General features: G+C 43.0%; 1 protein-coding gene across 1 annotated transcript in view; it reads left to right on the top strand.

The window, feature by feature from the left end:
- Positions 1–18,957, top strand: part of LOC109891419 (alpha-1-syntrophin) — a 69,088-nt gene that overhangs the window by 34,524 nt on the left and 15,607 nt on the right. The window contains exon 3 of the mRNA XM_020483945.2: positions 18,501–18,693. Within this exon, the coding sequence (XP_020339534.1) occupies positions 18,501–18,693 (193 nt within the window). The remainder of the gene's footprint in view (positions 1–18,500; positions 18,694–18,957) is intronic.

The following is an 18,957-nucleotide window of genomic DNA, read 5'->3' as shown; positions in this document are numbered from 1 at the left end:
TATCCATAATAATCTCAATGTTGGTAGCCTACCCTAATAATCTCATAATGTAGGTAGCCTACCTACCTAGGTAGCCTACCCTAATAATCTCATAATGTAGGTAGCCTACCTACCTAGGTAGCCTACCCTAATAATCTCAATGTAGGTAGCCTACCTACCTAGGTAGCCTACCCTAATAATCTCAATGTTGGTAGCCTACCCATATAATCTCAATGTTGGTAGCCTACCCTAATAATCTCAATGTTGGTAGTTTACCGTAATTATCTCAATGTAGGTAGCCTACCCTAATAATCTCAATGTAGGTAGTTTACCGTAATAATCTCAATGTAGGTAGCCTACCCTAATAATCTCAATGTAGGTAGCCGACCCTAATAATCTCAATGTAGGTAGCCTACCCTAATAATCTCAATGTTGGTAGTTTACCGTAATAATCTCAATGTTGGTAGCCTACCCTAATAATCTCAATGTAGGTAGCCGACCCTAATAATCTCAATGTAGGTAGCCTACCCTAATAATCTCAATGTTGGTAGTTTACTGTAATAATCTCAATGTAGGTAGCCTACCCTAATAATCTCAATGTTGGTAGCCTACCCTAATAATCTCAATGTTGGTAGCCTACCCTAATAATCTCAATGTTGGTAGTTTACCGTAATAATCTCAATGTAGGTAGCCTACCCTAATAATCTCAATGTAGGTAGCCTACCCTAATAATCTCAATGTTGGTAGCCTACCCTAATAATCTCAATGTTGGTAGCCTACCCTAATAATCTCAATGTTGGTAGTTTACCGTAATAATCTCAATGTAGGTAGCCTACCCTAATAATCTCAATGTAGGTAGCCTACCCTAATAATCTCAATGTAGGTAGCCTACCCTAATAATCTCAATGTTGGTAGCCTACCCTAATAATCTCAATGTAGGTAGCCTACCCTAATAATCTCAATGTTGGTAGCCTACCCGCACTGTATCTGCGAGCTTTTAGCTATAGCACATATTGCCAAGACCAGAGTGGGTACATTCACTATATAACATAACATTTTTTTTGAGACAAAACCATCAGTAGAGTTGAAAATGCAACGGAAACCCATTTAACTTTTCATTTTAACTTAAGTTATTTTATGTGCACTACTTCATCACACATGGTCTTTCATCTACAAAAAGTCAGTTTGATGGAAAAACATCTCTGTGGGAAAGTGTGCATATTGTTTTATGCAGATTTTTTGAATATTCACATGGAAATCTATCACAAATTGGATGGAAACCTAGCTACAAAGGCTCTTTTGATTCAAACTTGGTGAATTTAAAAGGCCTGTGAACAATGTCAGTTCGCCTAACAGGTCTGCTACAATAGACGTGTAATTTCTGCTGACTGTGAGATGCTCCTATTAATTTCTTACACTGCTCTGGTTCTATTTTCAAGATTTTGACACTTGATAATGTGGCTCGCGCTCTCTCACTGCCAAACGTTATGCTTCCAGTGTATTGGATTTGTAGTGTTTCATAAGGATCCCCATTCCAGCTCTTCTTCCTGGGGTCCAGCAACATTAAGGTAGTTGTATAAAATAAAACATATTACATGACATTACATTTCATAACACTTTTCACAACTATGACTAGACATAAGTTATGATCAATAATAACCTTCTCGGGAACCATTCAGCGTCTATATATTTTTCTACACCACCGTATTTCAAATTAATATTAAGTTACTCAACACAATCCTCAGCATAGAAAAATATAATGGCTACAACAAAGAACAAAGTGCCAAAGCGCATATCTATCGCCTTATTAAAACATCCATGACAATATAATGATCACTTTCAATATAAACAAACGTCTACCTTGTAGCTGGCTCTGTATTAGCACCACATTCCATTTAGCGCCAACTTCCAGGGTCTCAAGTCTCGACTCGTCTCTTGATAATGTATTTGCCCCACGTGACTTACTTTGCTGTAAAGTGAACAAGACTTTTCTCTTAGCCACCTTTTAGTCTGACGTTTGGTTGCTTGCTTGCTATTTGCAAGGTGAGGGTCAATGCCATTTCAACTCAGTCCATAAATGAAATTGGAATGTGTCTATTTTCGCTGAGACTCTTACACAAAATATAAGCTGTCTTGGTCAACAGGGCTTTGGTCCACTTAGAGTATACACCAGAATGTAATTTTGTAATGAGCATCTATTCATATAGGCCATATGTAGCAGAGGCTTAGTTTGTAGTCTGTTTTGGCTATAGCCACACTTTTGTATTGTTACAACACGGCCAGGAGTTGGCTAAAGTTGAAACTTAGAAGTCAATGCTGAATGAGATACACACAGATTTACTTAGCGTTTGCACTTTGCACCACCTTTTCCCCCGGAATAAAACACCAAAAACAAGCTAAAACATGAAACTGTATTCTTTCTCATAACCTTAACCTGCTTCAGAGAGTTCAAGTAATTCTTATGAAAAATAATTTGTAGAAATACATTGCATAATTCTACTAATGTTGTGCCACTGACAAAAATAACTATCTCCAAAACCTTATTGGGTTGGGATGGCTTGGGCTTTCAACTACAGTTAGTGTTTTCCATTGACTGAACCACCAGCCCGGAGGAAAATATGTGTGTCCTATTCCCAAAGACATTCTGGCCCGTGTGCACATTCTGGTCAGGCTCATGGGTGGATTAGTACCACAAAAGAGAACGTTTCAATTAAATCACAACTCCTCCCTGACCCTTTCTCTTCCAGGGCCCCTGAACCCCCACACCCACCTCCAACTAGGCAAAGCCCCCTCAAGATCAGTGCCCCTAACCTACCCCCTAAAGCCTGCCGCATGCTTTGGTTCGGCTCTATACTTTCGCTTGAAAAACAAGAAAAAAATTGGCAATAGTACTGTTTATCCATTTTGAGATGCCTTAGCCAGTATACGCTTCCACAAAATAGTCAGAATTAAAGAAATCTGTCATTAAATTGGATGTTTTTGCTGAGGAGATCTTAGTCATGCAATTTTGCATCTAACTAAGAAAAAAATTAGACGAAAGCCATTTGACTCTCGTTGAATGACAACGACAGAGGCATAGACTTCGGCTTCCGAACATCAGCTTGCTGTAGAATTATTTTTTGCGAACAAACGAAAAAACCCCTTGCCGAAGACCAAAACGAGCAAAAACATCACAAAATGTTGTCATAATATATGCACAAACTGTTTCAGATGGGAAGCATGCGGACATCTTAACAGAGGCCTAGTTCCCCACAATAACTCCTTAACTCTTGAGACGGGAAAACATGAAGTTGAATGGGAAAACATGAGGTTTGTTATAAAGTTGAACATGTGCTCTTTGACAGAATGTAAAAATTTTGTGAAATAGTTATTTATAAATATACCATGTACAGTGCCTTCAGAAAGTATTCATACCCCTTGGCTTATTCAACATTCTGTTGTTACGGCATGATTTCAAAATGGATTAAATAAAATAAAAACCTCACCCATTTTTCTCGCCCATCTACATTTTTGCTAATTTATTGTCATTTACGTAAGTATTCAATACTTTGTAGATGCATCTTTGGCCGTTATTACAGCTGAAAAAATGTTTTAATTGTGCCCGGGTGGCGCAATGGTTAAGGGCGCTTTACTGCAGCGCCAGCTGTGCCACCAGAGACTCTGGGTTCGCGCCCAGGCTCTGTCGTAACAGGCCGCGACAGGGAGGTCCGTGGGGCGATGCACAATTGGCCTAGCGTCGTCCGGGTTAGGGAGGGCTTGGCCGGTAGGGATGTCCTTGTCTCATCGCACATCAGCGACTCCTGTGGCGGGCCGGGCGCAGTGCGCACTAACCAAGGTTGCCAGGTGCACGGTGTTTCCTCCGACACATTGGTGCGACTGACTTCCGACTGACTTTTGGAATGCGCGCTGTGTTAAGAAGCAGTGCGGCTTGGTTGGGTTGTGTATCGGAGGACGCATAACTTTCAACCTTCGTCTCTCCCGAGCCCATACGGGAGTTGTAGCGATGAGACAAGATAGTAGCTACTAACAATTTTTAATTCAGGCTAAGACAACAACATTTGGAAAAAATCAAGGGTGTGAATACTTTCTGAAGGACTCTGTATTGACCCTGTTCCTTTTGGAATTCCTTCACATTATCCATGAAACGCTTTTGATTTGTGCTTTGTTCAAGCTTTGAAAGTTTCCCACAGATCTAGGATCAGCTTCCCGCCTTTACCATTAGTGGGTGAAATGGACCACAGGTCAGCCTGTATTTATATATAGAGACTGTGGCTGGATTTACATTAGTAAAATATGTCTAGTGAGATCTATCTCTCTTCAACATCAGATTTGCAACTTTTCTGTTTACAGTAGCCTTGGATGTGATGTGGCCAAAGCATAATTCCTGCTTCAGCTATTAGCATACTGTAAATACTAGTATATAGTAATAGTTTATAGACAAACAGGTTTACAGATAGAAAGGTTAGCAATTGAAACTTTACAGGTGCTTCTCATCTTAAACATATTGCACATAGTGTTGCACACTTGATTAATGCAATGATTCACAAATGTGTGGATATTTTAAAAGGCTTTAAATCTTTAATGCTATCTACTGATATTAAGGTAATTAAAGGGATACTGGGAGATTTAGAGATTTAGGTTGTTTTTTAATTTACCCAGAGTCGGATGAACTCAGGGATACCATTTTTATGTCTCTGCGTGCAGTTTGGAGATAATTGAAGTTATCATATCGTTAGCTTAGAGCAATTGCTAGAAGTCTCCATATACAGTAGCCAGCTCCTCTCAAACACAGGGAACTAGGCCCTTTAACTACTTCAAAGCTGGGTGGTTGATAATTTATAGTCTTACAAAGTTATACTTAGAAACCAACATTTTATAAATGTATTAATTTGACTGATAATCATTAAAGAAACCGACATATCAACTTCCTTATGCTGCCACATTGTCGCAGCTGGCCACTGTGTTGACTTGAGAGGTTGTACACAGCGGATTCATGTACATCTGAGAAAATTGCAAAAAACAAAATGACTGCATTTAAAACCAAACAAATATAATCTAAATATTGCAGTTATATATACAGTACCAGTCAACAGTCTGGACACACCTTCTCATTCAAGGGTTTTTCTTTATTTTGACTGTTTTCTGCATTGTAGAATAATAGTGAAGACATCAAAACTATGAAATAACACATATGGAGTCTACACTTTCATAGTATTACCACGACAACCGGCAAAACATTTTGTCTTTCAATCACCCATGTGGGTATAACCAATGAGGAGATGGCACATGGGTACCTGCTTCTATAAACCAATGAGGAGATGGGAGATCCAGGACTTGCAGCGTGATCTGCGTCAGAAATAGGAATGACTTCTATTTTAGACCTTGGCAACACACGATGTGTCCGGTCTGGTCAGCATGTTGCTCAAGTTATAATGAGTTAGTTGCTTACTGAACCCTGGCAATCTCTGTGTAATGTTAACTAGCTAACGAACTAACCACTATCTGTTAACAAATGTTTTCCTTCTACGGTGGTTAATTTTCAGAATGAGAGAATTAGGTGAAAATGAGGCGTTGCTTGTTAAACAAGTGGATTCAGGGATCAAGTGTAGCTGGGCCTGGCTTACGCTGGATGCCACTATAGAGGTGAAAGGAACACCACACACTTTCCCTCTGTCTCACTTTTGCTGGCACATGGAAGAAAAGATGTCCACAGGCAGAAAGTGTACAACATAATAATGTGCAGTGTAGCCCGAATATACTGTTTTTGTTGTGTTGAACTTGACAGTAACACGTGTGTGAGTGAGGGGGGATTATTCCATTTATTACTCAGTGTTATTTTTGCACACATGTAGCCTTGTGCACTTGATCATGTCTAATATAGTGGCCACTATAATAGAGCAAAAATAGAATGCCTGTTTGTTTCATTCTATTTCTACTTTAAGAAGTTTTTTTCCCAAGTGCAATATTCAGATGTGTGTGATCACAAGCGTTCTATTATAAAGGCTGTCATGGCTAACTGCAATATTAGTGTATTGGTTTTCCTCAAGACTCGAGTGTCATTTGCAGTAAAGTCTAGGTAACAAATAACATTGGATTGCTTTCTTTACATGTTTTAGCTGTGAGTTAGGCTCACATGAACCACTTTTTATTTTACACACAGACTGATCATGTAGATCATATTCTTTGTTGTTTAATTAGTTAAAACCTGCATTTCCCCCTAGCAGGGACTTTTTGCATGGTTCAGTGCAACGAAAAAGTGTCACCTTTTTGGGACCTCAGCAGTTTGCATCCCTGCTCGTTACACTACACAAGTACTGTATCTCTCCTGGACCTAGTTTGTCCTGAAAGTAGTGTAGTATAAAGAGGCCCATTGCTGTAGCCATGTCGCCACAGCAACCTGCTATGTGCGCAACAAGAACCACCTCTGGCACCAGGGGGGGTTTACATAGATTGATAGTATTTACATTGTGCCAGGGGTAGTTTACATAGATTGATAGTATTTACATTGTGCCAGGGGTAGTTGACATTGTGCCAGGGGTAGTTTACATAGATTGATAGTATTTACATTGTGCCAGGGGTGGTTTACATAGATTGATAGTATTTACATTGTGCCAGGGGTAGTTTACATAGATTGATAGTATTTACATTGTGCCAGGGGTAGTTTACATAGATTGATAGTATTTACATTGTGCCAGGGGTGGTTTACATAGATTGATAGTATTTACATTGTGCCAGGGGTGGTTTACATAGATTGATAGTATTTACATTGTGCCAGGGGTGGTTTACATAGATTGATAGTATTTACATTGTGCCAGGGGTAGTTGACATTGTGCCAGGGGTAGTTTACATAGATTGATAGTATTTACATTGTGCCAGGGGTGGTTTACATAGATTGATAGTATTTACATTGTGCCAGGGGTAGTTTACATAGATTGATAGTATTTACATTGTGCCAGGGGTAGTTGACATTGTGCCAGGGGTAGTTTACATAGATTGATAGTATTTACATTGTGCCAGGGGTAGTTTACATAGATTGATAGTATTTACATCGTGCCAGGGGTGGTTTACATAGATTGATAGTATTTACATTGTGCCAGGGGTAGTTGACATTGTGCCAGGGGTAGTTTACATAGATTGATAGTATTTACATTGTGCCAGGGGTGGTTTACATAGATTGATAGTATTTTCATTGTCTTTCACATCACCTTTGACTGCAAAGAGAAGTGTCTAGTTCTGAATAACAAAATAGAGTAAAATTAACTAGTTAATTCCTTTGCCGGGAAGTTACACCTTGCAATGGCCACTTGCAATAGGCAAATATTGATATGGTTATCTGTGGTAATAAAAAAGAAAGAATAATAACTAACTGCTACAATGGAAAGTGGAAGGCTGACAGAATCAGCAGATTCTGTTTCGAAAAGTGGAAGATTAAGTGGAACCTGGTCGAGTTCTTCATTTTGTCCTCTGCTGCTGAATTCACTTTCTCTACTTTGGTGAAAATGTATATAATTACCTCTTGACATTTTATGCAAAGCAATCAAGTTTTAAAGTTATGTCGTATATCTGAATTAGTTATGAAGAATGATTTACTCCCTGTTTGCATCCCAAATGGCACCCTATTCCCTACTATCTACCCCTATGAGTCCTGGTCAAAAGTAGTGCACTACATAAGGAATCGGATGCCATTTAGGACAAAGCCTCTTGCCCATGATTGTAATGAGAGGGACTGTGTGGATGAGTGGCCTATCCCACTTCGATCTAAATCATTTCCAGCGGTGGGAATACCTAACTTCCTTACCCATTCTAGCCAAGTGAGTCAGTCCACATAGTCTGACCCACATTACAGGCCTGCCTCTTATCAATCTTACCCCATTAAGTTCAGGAATACACACTCACTCCACATCACATGTGGCATTGACTTCTGTGTGTCTGGTATAGAGCTGTGTGTCTGGTATAGTACTGTGTGTCTAGTATAGTGCCGTGTGTCTTGTATAGTGGCGTGTGTCTGGTATAGTGCCGTGTGTCTGGTATAGTGCCGTGTGTCTGGTATAGTACTGTGTGTCTGGTATAGTACCGTGTGTCTGGTATAGTACCGTGTGTCTGGTATAGTGCCGTGTGTCTGGTATAGTACTGTCTCTGGTATAGTGCCGTGTGTCTGGTATAGTGGCGTGTGTCTGGTATAGTGCCGTGTGTCTGGTATAGTACCGTGTGTCTGGTATAGTGCCGTGTGTCTGGTATAGTGCCGTGTGTCTGGTATAGTACCGTGTGTCTGGTATAGTGCCGTGTGTCTGGTATAGTGCCGTGTGTCTGGTATAGTGCCGTGTGTCTGGTATAGTACCGTGTGTCTGGTATAGTGCCGTGTGTCTGGTATAGTGCCGTGTGTCTGGTATAGTGCCGTGTGTCTGGTATAGTGCCGTGTGTCTGGTATAGTACTGTCTCTGTTATAGTGCTGTGTCTCTGGTATAGTACTGTCTCTGGTATAGTACTGGCTCTGGTATAGTACCGTGTGTCTGGTATATTGCCGTGTGTCTGGTATAGTACCGTGTGTCTGGTATAGTGCCGTGTGTCTGGTATAGTGCCGTGTGTCTGGTATAGTACTGTCTCTGGTATAGTGCTGTGTGTCTGGTATAGTACTGTCTCTGGTATAGTACTGTCTCTGGTATAGTACTGGCTCTGGTATAGTACCGTGTGTCTGGTATAGTACTGTCTCTGGTATAGTACCGTGTGTCTGGTATAGTACTGTCTCTGGTATAGTACTGTCTCTGGTATAGTACCGTGTGTCTGGTATAGTACTGGCTCTGGTATAGTACCGTGTGTCTGGTATAGTACCGTGTGTCTGGTATAGTGCCGTGTGTCTGGTATAGTGCCGTGTGTCTGGTATAGTACTGTCTCTGGTATAGTGCCGTGTGTCTGGTATAGTGCCGTGTGTCTGGTATAGTGCCGTGTGTCTGGTATAGTACCGTGTGTCTGGTATAGTGCCGTGTGTCTGGTATAGTGCCGTGTGTCTGGTATTGTACTGTGTGTCTGGTATATTACTGTCTCTGGTATAGTACCGTGTGTCTGGTATATTACTGTCTCTGGTATAGTACCGTGTGTCTGGTATAGTGCCGTGTGTCTGGTATAGTGCCGTGTGTCTGGTATAGTGCCGTGTGTCTGGTATAGTACCGTGTGTCTGGTATAGTGCCGTGTGTCTGGTATAGTGCCGTGTGTCTGGTATATTACTGTCTCTGGTATAGTACCGTGTGTCTGGTATAGTACTGTCTCTGGTATAGTACTGTCTCTGGTATAGTACTGTCTCTGGTATAGTACCGTGTGTCTGGTATAGTACTGGCTCTGGTATAGTACCGTGTGTCTGGTATAGTGCCGTGTGTCTGGTATAGTGCCGTGTGTCTGGTATAGTACTGTCTCTGGTATAGTGCCGTGTGTCTGGTATAGTGCCGTGTGTCTGGTATAGTGCCGTGTGTCTGGTATAGTACCGTGTGTCTGGTATAGTGCCGTGTGTCTGGTATAGTGCCGTGTGTCTGGTATTGTACCGTGTGTCTGGTATATTACTGTCTCTGGTATAGTACCGTGTGTCTGGTATAGTGCCGTGTGTCTGGTATAGTGCCGTGTGTCTGGTATAGTGCCGTGTGTCTGGTATAGTGCCGTGTGTCTGGTATAGTGCCGTGTGTCTGGTATAGTGCCGTGTGTCTGGTATATTACTGTCTCTGGTATAGTACCGTGTGTCTGGTATAGTGCCGTGTGTCTGGTATAGTGCCGTGTGTCTGGTATAGTGCCGTGTGTCTGGTATAGTGCCGTGTGTCTGGTATAGTGCCGTGTGTCTGGTATAGTACCGTGTGTCTGGTATAGTGCCGTGTGTCTGGTATAGTGCCGTGTGTCTGGTATAGTGCCGTGTGTCTGGTATAGTACTGTCTCTGTTATAGTGCTGTGTGTCTGGTATAGTACTGTCTCTGGTATAGTACTGTCTCTGGTATAGTACTGGCTCTGGTATAGTACCGTGTGTCTGGTATATTGCCGTGTGTCTGGTATAGTACCGTGTGTCTGGTATAGTACCGTGTGTCTGGTATAGTGCCGTGTGTCTGGTATAGTGCCGTGTGTCTGGTATAGTACTGTCTCTGGTATAGTGCTGTGTGTCTGGTATAGTACTGTCTCTGGTATAGTACTGTCTCTGGTATAGTACTGGCTCTGGTATAGTACCGTGTGTCTGGTATAGTACTGTCTCTGGTATAGTACCGTGTGTCTGGTATAGTACTGTCTCTGGTATAGTACTGTCTCTGGTATAGTACCGTGTGTCTGGTATAGTACTGGCTCTGGTATAGTACCGTGTGTCTGGTATAGTACCGTGTGTCTGGTATAGTGCCGTGTGTCTGGTATAGTGCCGTGTGTCTGGTATAGTACTGTCTCTGGTATAGTGCCGTGTGTCTGGTATAGTGCCGTGTGTCTGGTATAGTGCCGTGTGTCTGGTATAGTACCGTGTGTCTGGTATAGTGCCGTGTGTCTGGTATAGTGCCGTGTGTCTGGTATTGTACGGTGTGTCTGGTATATTACTGTCTCTGGTATAGTACCGTGTGTCTGGTATATTACTGTCTCTGGTATAGTACCGTGTGTCTGGTATAGTACCGTGTGTCTGGTATAGTGCCGTGTGTCTGGTATAGTGCCGTGTGTCTGGTATAGTACCGTGTGTCTGGTATAGTGCCGTGTGTCTGGTATAGTGCCGTGTGTCTGGTACAGTGCCGTGTGTCTGGTATAGTACCGTGTGTCTGGTATAGTACCGTGTGTCTGGTATAGTGCCGTGTGTCTGGTATAGTGCCGTGTGTCTGGTATAGTGCCGTGTGTCTGGTATAGTGCCGTGTGTCTGGTATAGTGCCGTGTGTCTGGTATAGTACCGTGTGTCTGGTATAGTACCTTGTGTCTGGTATAGTGCCGTGTGTCTGGTATATTACTGTCTCTGGTATAGTACCGTGTGTCTGGTATAGTGCCGTGTGTCTGGTATAGTGCCGTGTGTCTGGTATAGTGCCGTGTGTCTGGTATAGTGCCGTGTGTCTGGTATAGTGCCGTGTGTCTGGTATAGTACCTTGTGTCTGGTATAGTGCCGTGTGTCTGGTATATTACTGTCTCTGGTATAGTACCGTGTGTCTGGTATAGTGCCGTGTGTCTGGTATAGTGCCGTGTGTCTGGTATAGTGCCGTGTGTCTGGTATAGTGCCGTGTGTCTGGTATAGTGCCGTGTGTCTGGTATAGTACCGTGTGTCTGGTATAGTGCCGTGTGTCTGGTATAGTGCCGTGTGTCTGGTATAGTGCCGTGTGTCTGGTATAGTGCCGTGTGTCTGGTATAGTACCGTGTGTCTGGTATAGTGCCGTGTGTCTGGTATAGTGCCGTGTGTCTGGTATAGTGCCGTGTGTCTGGTATAGTACTGTCTCTGGTATAGTGCTGTGTGTCTGGTATAGTACTGTCTCTGGTATAGTACTGTCTCTGGTATAGTACTGGCTCTGGTATAGTACCGTGTGTCTGGTATAGTACCGTGTGTCTGGTATAGTGCCGTGTGTCTGGTATAGTGCCGTGTGTCTGGTATAGTGCCGTGTGTCTGGTATAATACTGTCTCTGGTATAGTACTGTCTCTGGTATAGTACTGGCTCTGGTATAGTACCGTGTGTCTGGTATAGTGCCGTGTGTCTGGTATAGTACTGTGTGTCTGGTATAGTGCCGTGTGTCTGGTATAGTGCCGTGTGTCTGGTATAGTGCCGTGTGTCTGGTATAGTACTGTCTCTGGTATAGTACTGTCTCTGGTATATTCCTGGGCTGTATTAGGGTGTATGGACTGTATTATGTTTTGTCTGCCAGGAACATTTTGCGAGGGAGGTAAAAGGACATTCCAGTGGCTACTGGGGCATACAGCATGCTTCAAATGTCCCAATGTAGCTAATGAAATGGAATTCCAGTCGCTCCCACGGCAACAAGGAAGCAGGGGGGCTCGACCACAGAGGATTTTTGTCTTTGACTTGGCAACGGAGAGTTGTGTTTGCCAAGTTAGGACGTGAAACTAATGACCACCACTGTGCTGACTGACGATACCAGTCTTCACCCCCCAGTCGCCAGTGGACACACATCGTGACATGGACACACAAAGTGTGCGTGACATGGTTTACCCCTATAGTTTCTCCCCCTTTGAGAATATTATCTTCCCCATTAATAACACCAAAGGGGATTTGGAAGATGTGGTTTCGTTTACCCCATCGTTTTCAGTTTTTCGGCAATTTAAGTGGCGACTGCTGGGCTGTGTTTTTTGGCCCATTAGGTTATTTAGCGTGCCTTTAAAAGTGAACCGTGTTGAACTGAATTGGGTAGGAAATACATGGTCTGGATTTAGGGGTAGAATGTGAAGAGTCCCGAAGAAAAGCTTAGCGGGGGATTCTGCAATTGGAGCAAAGAAACTCCACACACACACACACACACACACAAAACTACTTGTTTGGACTGCCAGATAAGCTAAAGTAATAACAGTACAGTCTCAGCTAATTTTAACCCTGCTATTTATGTGCCCTCAACTGGTATTCATGGAAACTTCTGGATTCTGTTAAACATCTTTTGCCTCTGGTTGAATCGAGCTTAGTCATATGTTCCACCCCAGGATGCTTTCACTCTCTACAGCACCAAGCTATTCAGCAATGGCCTCCTCCCTTCCCTTTCCATTTGTCTTGCTCGGTTTAAATTATATATTTGCCATTAGTGATGTATGGAAATTGAAAATACCTCATATTATTAATCTAGAAAATGCTCCTAGTTATTTGGGAAATCATCTAAACTTATGTAACTCTACGTACCTTTTCATTTATCATCCAAGTCCATTCACTCAGTACCCACAATGCACCTAGGGGTTATACTGTATATAATAGGGCCTTGACAATACCAGTATCGCAATACTCATTAGTATCGTGGCAAGGAAACAAAACACAAAGCGGATTTAACTCTTTAAGAAAACAGCTCTAATGTTGGAAACGAGCGTCAATATGTTGTCATCGAGACACATCGAGGCTATAGCACACAATATTTACGTACAGTAGGTTTTTGAAGGTTTTTAAGTCTGCTTCATGTTTTCCCATTTGAAGGCCCTCGGATCAATTTTCAACTCAGTTCGGGTGTTAACTTACTGCTGCAAGCTAGAATAGTAGAATAAAAAATGTGCAAAATGTGGTAGTGCATCAGCAGTTTTCTCTGGTCATGTCAGTCACTGATAGTCACTCAATTAGCCATGTCAGCTAAAATGTGTCTTGGCTGTCAAGAGGGGGGTTGCAATTTTTTTGTTGCTCCCAATGTGTTGGGGAGTGGGGAGTACGCATACCCCTCATGATGAGGTCAGATTTTTCTGTGGCCCCCACCCCCATCCAAGTTACCCATCCCTGGACTAGGGGGTCTATTTTGGGGGACAGAGGAAGCCCCTGTTGTCCCCTGAGAGACAACTTCACCCCCCCCCCACACACACACACAGTGATACCCGAGTGGTGCTACTCTGGTTCCTCCGTAGCGTCCTCTGGTCTAAACCAGAATGGAGCTCCTCTGGTCTTTCCGTAGCGTCCTCTGGTCTACACCAGAATGGAGCTCCTCTGGTTCCTCCGTAGCGTCCTTTGGTCTAAACCAGAATCTAAACCAGTCCAAAAGGCTCCTTAACAGCTTCTACCACCAAGCCATGCTGAACAATTAATTAAATGCCCCCCCCACCTTTGAATTTGTTTTTACACTGTTACTATTCGCTGTTTATTATCTATCTATTCTTTAGCTTGCAAGCCTCCCCCTTTTTCCTCCAAACATAACGATGGTCATTATGGCCAGACAGTAGAGGTCGACCGATTTATGATTTTTCAACGCCGATACCGATTATTGGAGGGCAAAAAAAAGGCCGCTACCGATTAATCGGCCGATTTAAAAAAAAAATAATAATAATAATAAAATAAAATAAAAAACAAGTATTTGTAATAATGACAACTACAACAATACTGAACAAACACTTATTTTAACTTAATATAATACATCAATAAAATGAATTTAGCCTCAAATAAATAATGAAACATGTTCGATTTGGTTTAAATAATGCAAAAACAAAGTGTTGGTGTAAAAGTGCATATGAAAGAACATATGAAAGTTGGTGGTTCCTTTTAACATGACTCTTCAATATTCCCAGGTAAGAAGTTTTTTAGGTTGTAGTAATTATAGGAATTATGGGACTATTTCTCTCTATACCATTTGTATTTCATATACCTTTGACTATTGGATGTTCTTATAGGCACTTTAGTATTGCCAGTGTAACAGTATAGCTTCCGTCCCTCTCCTCGCTCCTACCTGGGCTCGAACCAGGAACACAACGACAACAGCCACCCTCGAAGCAGCAGAGCAAGGGGAAAAACTAAGCAGAGCAAGGGGAACAACTTCTCCAAGTCTCAGAGCGAGTGACATTTGAAACGCTATTAGCGCGCACCCCGCTAACTAGCTAGCCATTTCACATCACATCGTTACACCAGCCTAATCTAGGCTTGAAGTCATAAATAGCAGAGCTGCTGGCAAACCGCACCAAATTGCTGTTTGAATGAATGCTAATGAGCCTGCTGGTGCCTACCATCGCTCAGTCAGACTGCTCTATCAAATCATAGACTTAATTATAACATAATAACACACAGAAATGCGAGCCTTAGGTCATTAATATGGTCGAATCCGGAAACGATCATATCGAAAACAAGACGTTTATTCGTTCAGTGAAATACGGAACCGTTCCGTATTTTATCTAACGGGTGGCATCCATCAGTCTAAATTTTCCTGTTACATTGCACAACCTTCAATGTTATGTCATAATTATGTAAAATTCTGGCAAATTAGTTCGCAATGAGCCAGGCAGCCCAAACTGTTGCATATACCCTGACTCTGCGTGCAATGAACGCAAGAGAAGTGACACAATTTCACCTGGTTAATATTGCCTGCTAACCTGGATTTCTTTTAGCTAAATATGCATGTTTATATACTTCTGTGTATTGATTTCAAGAAAGGCATTGGTGTTTATGGTTAGGTACACGTTGGAGCAACGACAGTCCTTTTTTGCGAATGCGCACTGCATCGATTATATGCAACGCAGGACACTCTAGATAAACTAGTAATATCATCAACCATGTGTAGTTATAACTAGTGATTATGATTGATTAAGCTTAATGCTAGCTAGCAACTTACCTTGGCTTCTTACTGCATTCGCGTAACAGGCGGTCTCCTCGTGAGGCAGGTGGTTAGAGCGTTGGACTAGTTAACCGTAAGGTTGCAAGATTGAATACCAAGATTGAATCTGTCGTTCTGCCCCTGAACAAGGCAGTTAACCCACTGTTCCTAGGCCATCATTGTAAATAAGAATGTTTTGTTAACTGACTTGCCTCGTTAAATAAAAATTCAATAAAGGTTTACGATTGTTATGAAAACTTGAAATCAGCCCTAATTAATCGGCCATTCCGATTAATCGATCGACCTCTACCAAACAGTTCTATTTTTGTTTCATCAGACCAGAGGACATTTCTCCAAAAAGTACGATCTTTGTCCCCATTTGCAGTTGCAAACCGTAGTCAGTTTTTTTATGGCTGTTTTTCCTCCAGCATCTTCACAAGGTCCTTTGCTGCTGTTCTGGGATTGATTTGCATACTTTTCGCACCAAAGTACGTTCATCTCTAGGAGACAGAACGCGTCTCCTTCCTGAGTGGTATGACGGCTGCGTGGTCCCATGGTGTTCATACCTGTGTACTATTGTTTGTACAGATGCGTTTGGAAATTGCTCCCAAGGATGAACCAGACTTGTGGACGTCTCCAATTATTTTTCCGAGGTCTTGGCGGATTTCTTTTGATTTCCCCATGATGTCAAGCAAATTAAGTTTGAAGGTAGGCCCTGAAATACATACACAGGTACACCTCCAATTGACTCAAATTATGTCAATTAGCTTATCAGAAGCTTCTAAAGCAATGACATCATTTTCTGGAATTTTCCAAGCTGTTTAAAGGCACAGTCAACTTAGTTTATGTAAACTTCTGACCCACTGGAATTGTGATACAGGGAATTATAAGTTAAATAATCTGTCATTTAACAATTGTTGGAAAAATTGATTGAAAAACAAGTTTTAATGATTCCAACCTAAGTGTATGTAAACTTCCGACTTCAACTGTAGAAGCAAAGTATCCAGGAGTCACTGAGGTTTGAAACAGTGGAGGGCTATCAGGTGCTTGTGCGTGTATGTGCGTATGTGTAGGTCAGAGTTTGTTGTGTGAAAGTGTTGCCCAGTCAACCATGTTTGGGCTTTTGCAAGTGTGAGGGGTGTTAAACCAGCGTGTTTGAGACCACAGAGACAGCAGCCAGGTCGTGCAAGATCCACTGCGAAGTAGGACGTCGGGAGATGACTTGACAAACAGCCACTAGGGGCAACGGTGAGCGCTACCATCCAGTAGGCTTGGTTTTACTAGGAGTCTCCGGCTCCGAGAGTCACGTGTTTTAACCCTATACCAAATCTTAATGGACAAACATCAGTGAGTGAGTGAGAATAATGCTGACTGGGGTCTGGGTGAGAGACTGACTCACTGATTGACTGACACTGACTGACTGACTGACTGACTCACTGACTGACGGACTCACTGGCTGACTAGCTGACACTGATTCACTGACTGATTGAATCACTGACTGACTGAATCACTCACTGACTGACTCGTTGACTGACTCGCTGACACTGACTGACTCGCTGACTGACTCACTGACTCATCAACACTGGCTGACTGACTCACTCTCACTGACACTGACTGACTCACTGACACACTGACGCTGACTGACTCACTGACGCTGACTGACGCTGACTGACTCACTGACGCTGACTGACTCACTGACGCTGACTGACTCACTGACGCTGACTGACTCACTGACGCTGACTGACTCACTGACGCTGACTGACTCGCTGACACTGACTCACTGACGCTGACTGACTCACTGAAGCTGACTGACTCACTGACGCTGACTGACTTGCTGACACACTGACTGACTCACTGACACACTGACTCTGACTGACTCACTGACGCTGACTGACTCACTGACGCTGACTGACGCTGACTGACTCACTGACGCTGACTGACTCACTGACACTGACGCTGACTCACTGACGCTGACTGACTCACTGACGCTGACTGACTCACTGACGCTGACTGACTTGCTGACACTGACTCACTGACGCTGACTGACTCCCTGACTGACCGACCGGGGCAGGGATGGGCAACTGACAGCCCGCGGCCTCCCTTTTGAAAGCCATCAGATCAATTTGTTTATATTTTTTTCAAAATTTCGGGGTCTCAAATTACTATTGAATAGAAGAATACACAAGGTCCAATTTCTACATTTGGTTGTGCATCATGTCAGTCACGGAAAGTCAGTCAATTAGCCCATGTCAGCAAACCTTTTTTAGATTGGTGTTAGTCTAGCGGCCAGCTATCTAAACTTAGTAATCATGGTCCACTGATTGTTGTTAGTTTCACTCAGATATCATATTAAAAACATTTCTCTGTGCTCTATGGCAAAACGTGTGGAATTGCATGAAATGTGTTATAAAATCCATGTGTAGGAATAGGAGGCCATGTGTAGGAATAGGAGGCCATGTGTAGGAATAGGAGGCCATGTGTAGGAATAGGAGGCCATGTGTAGGAATAGGAGGCCATGTGTAGGAATAGGAGGCCATGTGTAGGAATAGGAGGCCATGTGTAGGAATAGGAGGCCATGTGTAGGAATAGGAGGCCATGTGTAGGAATAGGAGGCCATGTGTAGGAATAGGAGGCCATGTGTAGGAATAGGAGGCCATGTGTAGGAATAGGAGGCCATGTGTAGGAATAGGAGGCCATGTGTAGGAATAGGAGGCCATGTGTAGGAATAGAATAGGAGGCCATGTGTAGGAATAGGAGGCCATGTGTAGGAATAGGAGGCCATGTGTAGGAATAGGAGGCCATGTGTAGGAATAGGAGGCCATGTGTAGGAATAGGAGGCCATGTGTAGGAATAGGAGGCCATGTGTAGGAATAGGAGGCCATGTAAGAGAGAAGGGATGCGTGGTGTGCAGGGTGAGCAGAGGATCAGGATTTGACTCAGTGACTTCATAAGTCACAGCAGTGAAAGAGAATACTTATGAAGTTCACAACATTGATAAGATACCAGGCTATACTCCAAACTCCAAGTTCATTTGACTAATTAACCTTCTAATGCACACTCCATTAGCTAAACATTGAGGGGTGGTTTGCCGGACACGAATCAGGCGTAGTTCTGAATTAAAAATGATTCTCAATGGAGATTTTTTGTCTTGGTTTACAGGCTTAATCTGTGTCTAGGAAACCGACCCTCATAGTATCAAAGTCGGAATAGTTGTTCTTACTCTCACTGCTTCCAATTCACCTGATATAATACCTTACATACCTTCCTTCTCCATCTCAATATGAATCTTCCTTAATACAACTCTCCCCATCTCTTGTTTCCTATCTCAGTGAAATACATCAAGGAGATGTCAGCCTTCTTTAAGAACACCTTGCCCGGTGCACCCCTACCCTGGGACTCCCCTCATGCCACGCCACAGAAGGGCGCAGACGCCCCCCCTACTGAGCTGAAGGAGGCCAGGACCATCCCCCTGAAAATGTGCCAGGTGACCAGGAAGCAGTGCCCCCCGGACACAGAGAACAGGTACTGTGGGTGGAACCCAGTTCAATGGGGAACTGAGTTACATGATCAGAGAGAGAGCGAGACAGAGAGAGGAAAAAAAGAGAGAGAGAGCGGGAGACGGACGGAGAGACAGAGAGAGGGAGACGGACGGAGAGAGGGAGAAACTGGGTACGATAGCTTGTATCTTGAATTCAGTAAGGTTTGGGCCTGTACCCACAAAAGGTTTGGGCCTGTACCCACAAAAGGTTTGGGCCTGTACCCACAAAAGGTTTGGGCCTGTACCCA

Source organism: Oncorhynchus kisutch, linkage group LG5, assembly GCF_002021735.2.
Source record: "Oncorhynchus kisutch isolate 150728-3 linkage group LG5, Okis_V2, whole genome shotgun sequence".
Lineage (NCBI taxonomy): Eukaryota > Metazoa > Chordata > Actinopteri > Salmoniformes > Salmonidae > Oncorhynchus > Oncorhynchus kisutch.
This window is presented reverse-complemented; position numbering and strand designations above follow the sequence as displayed.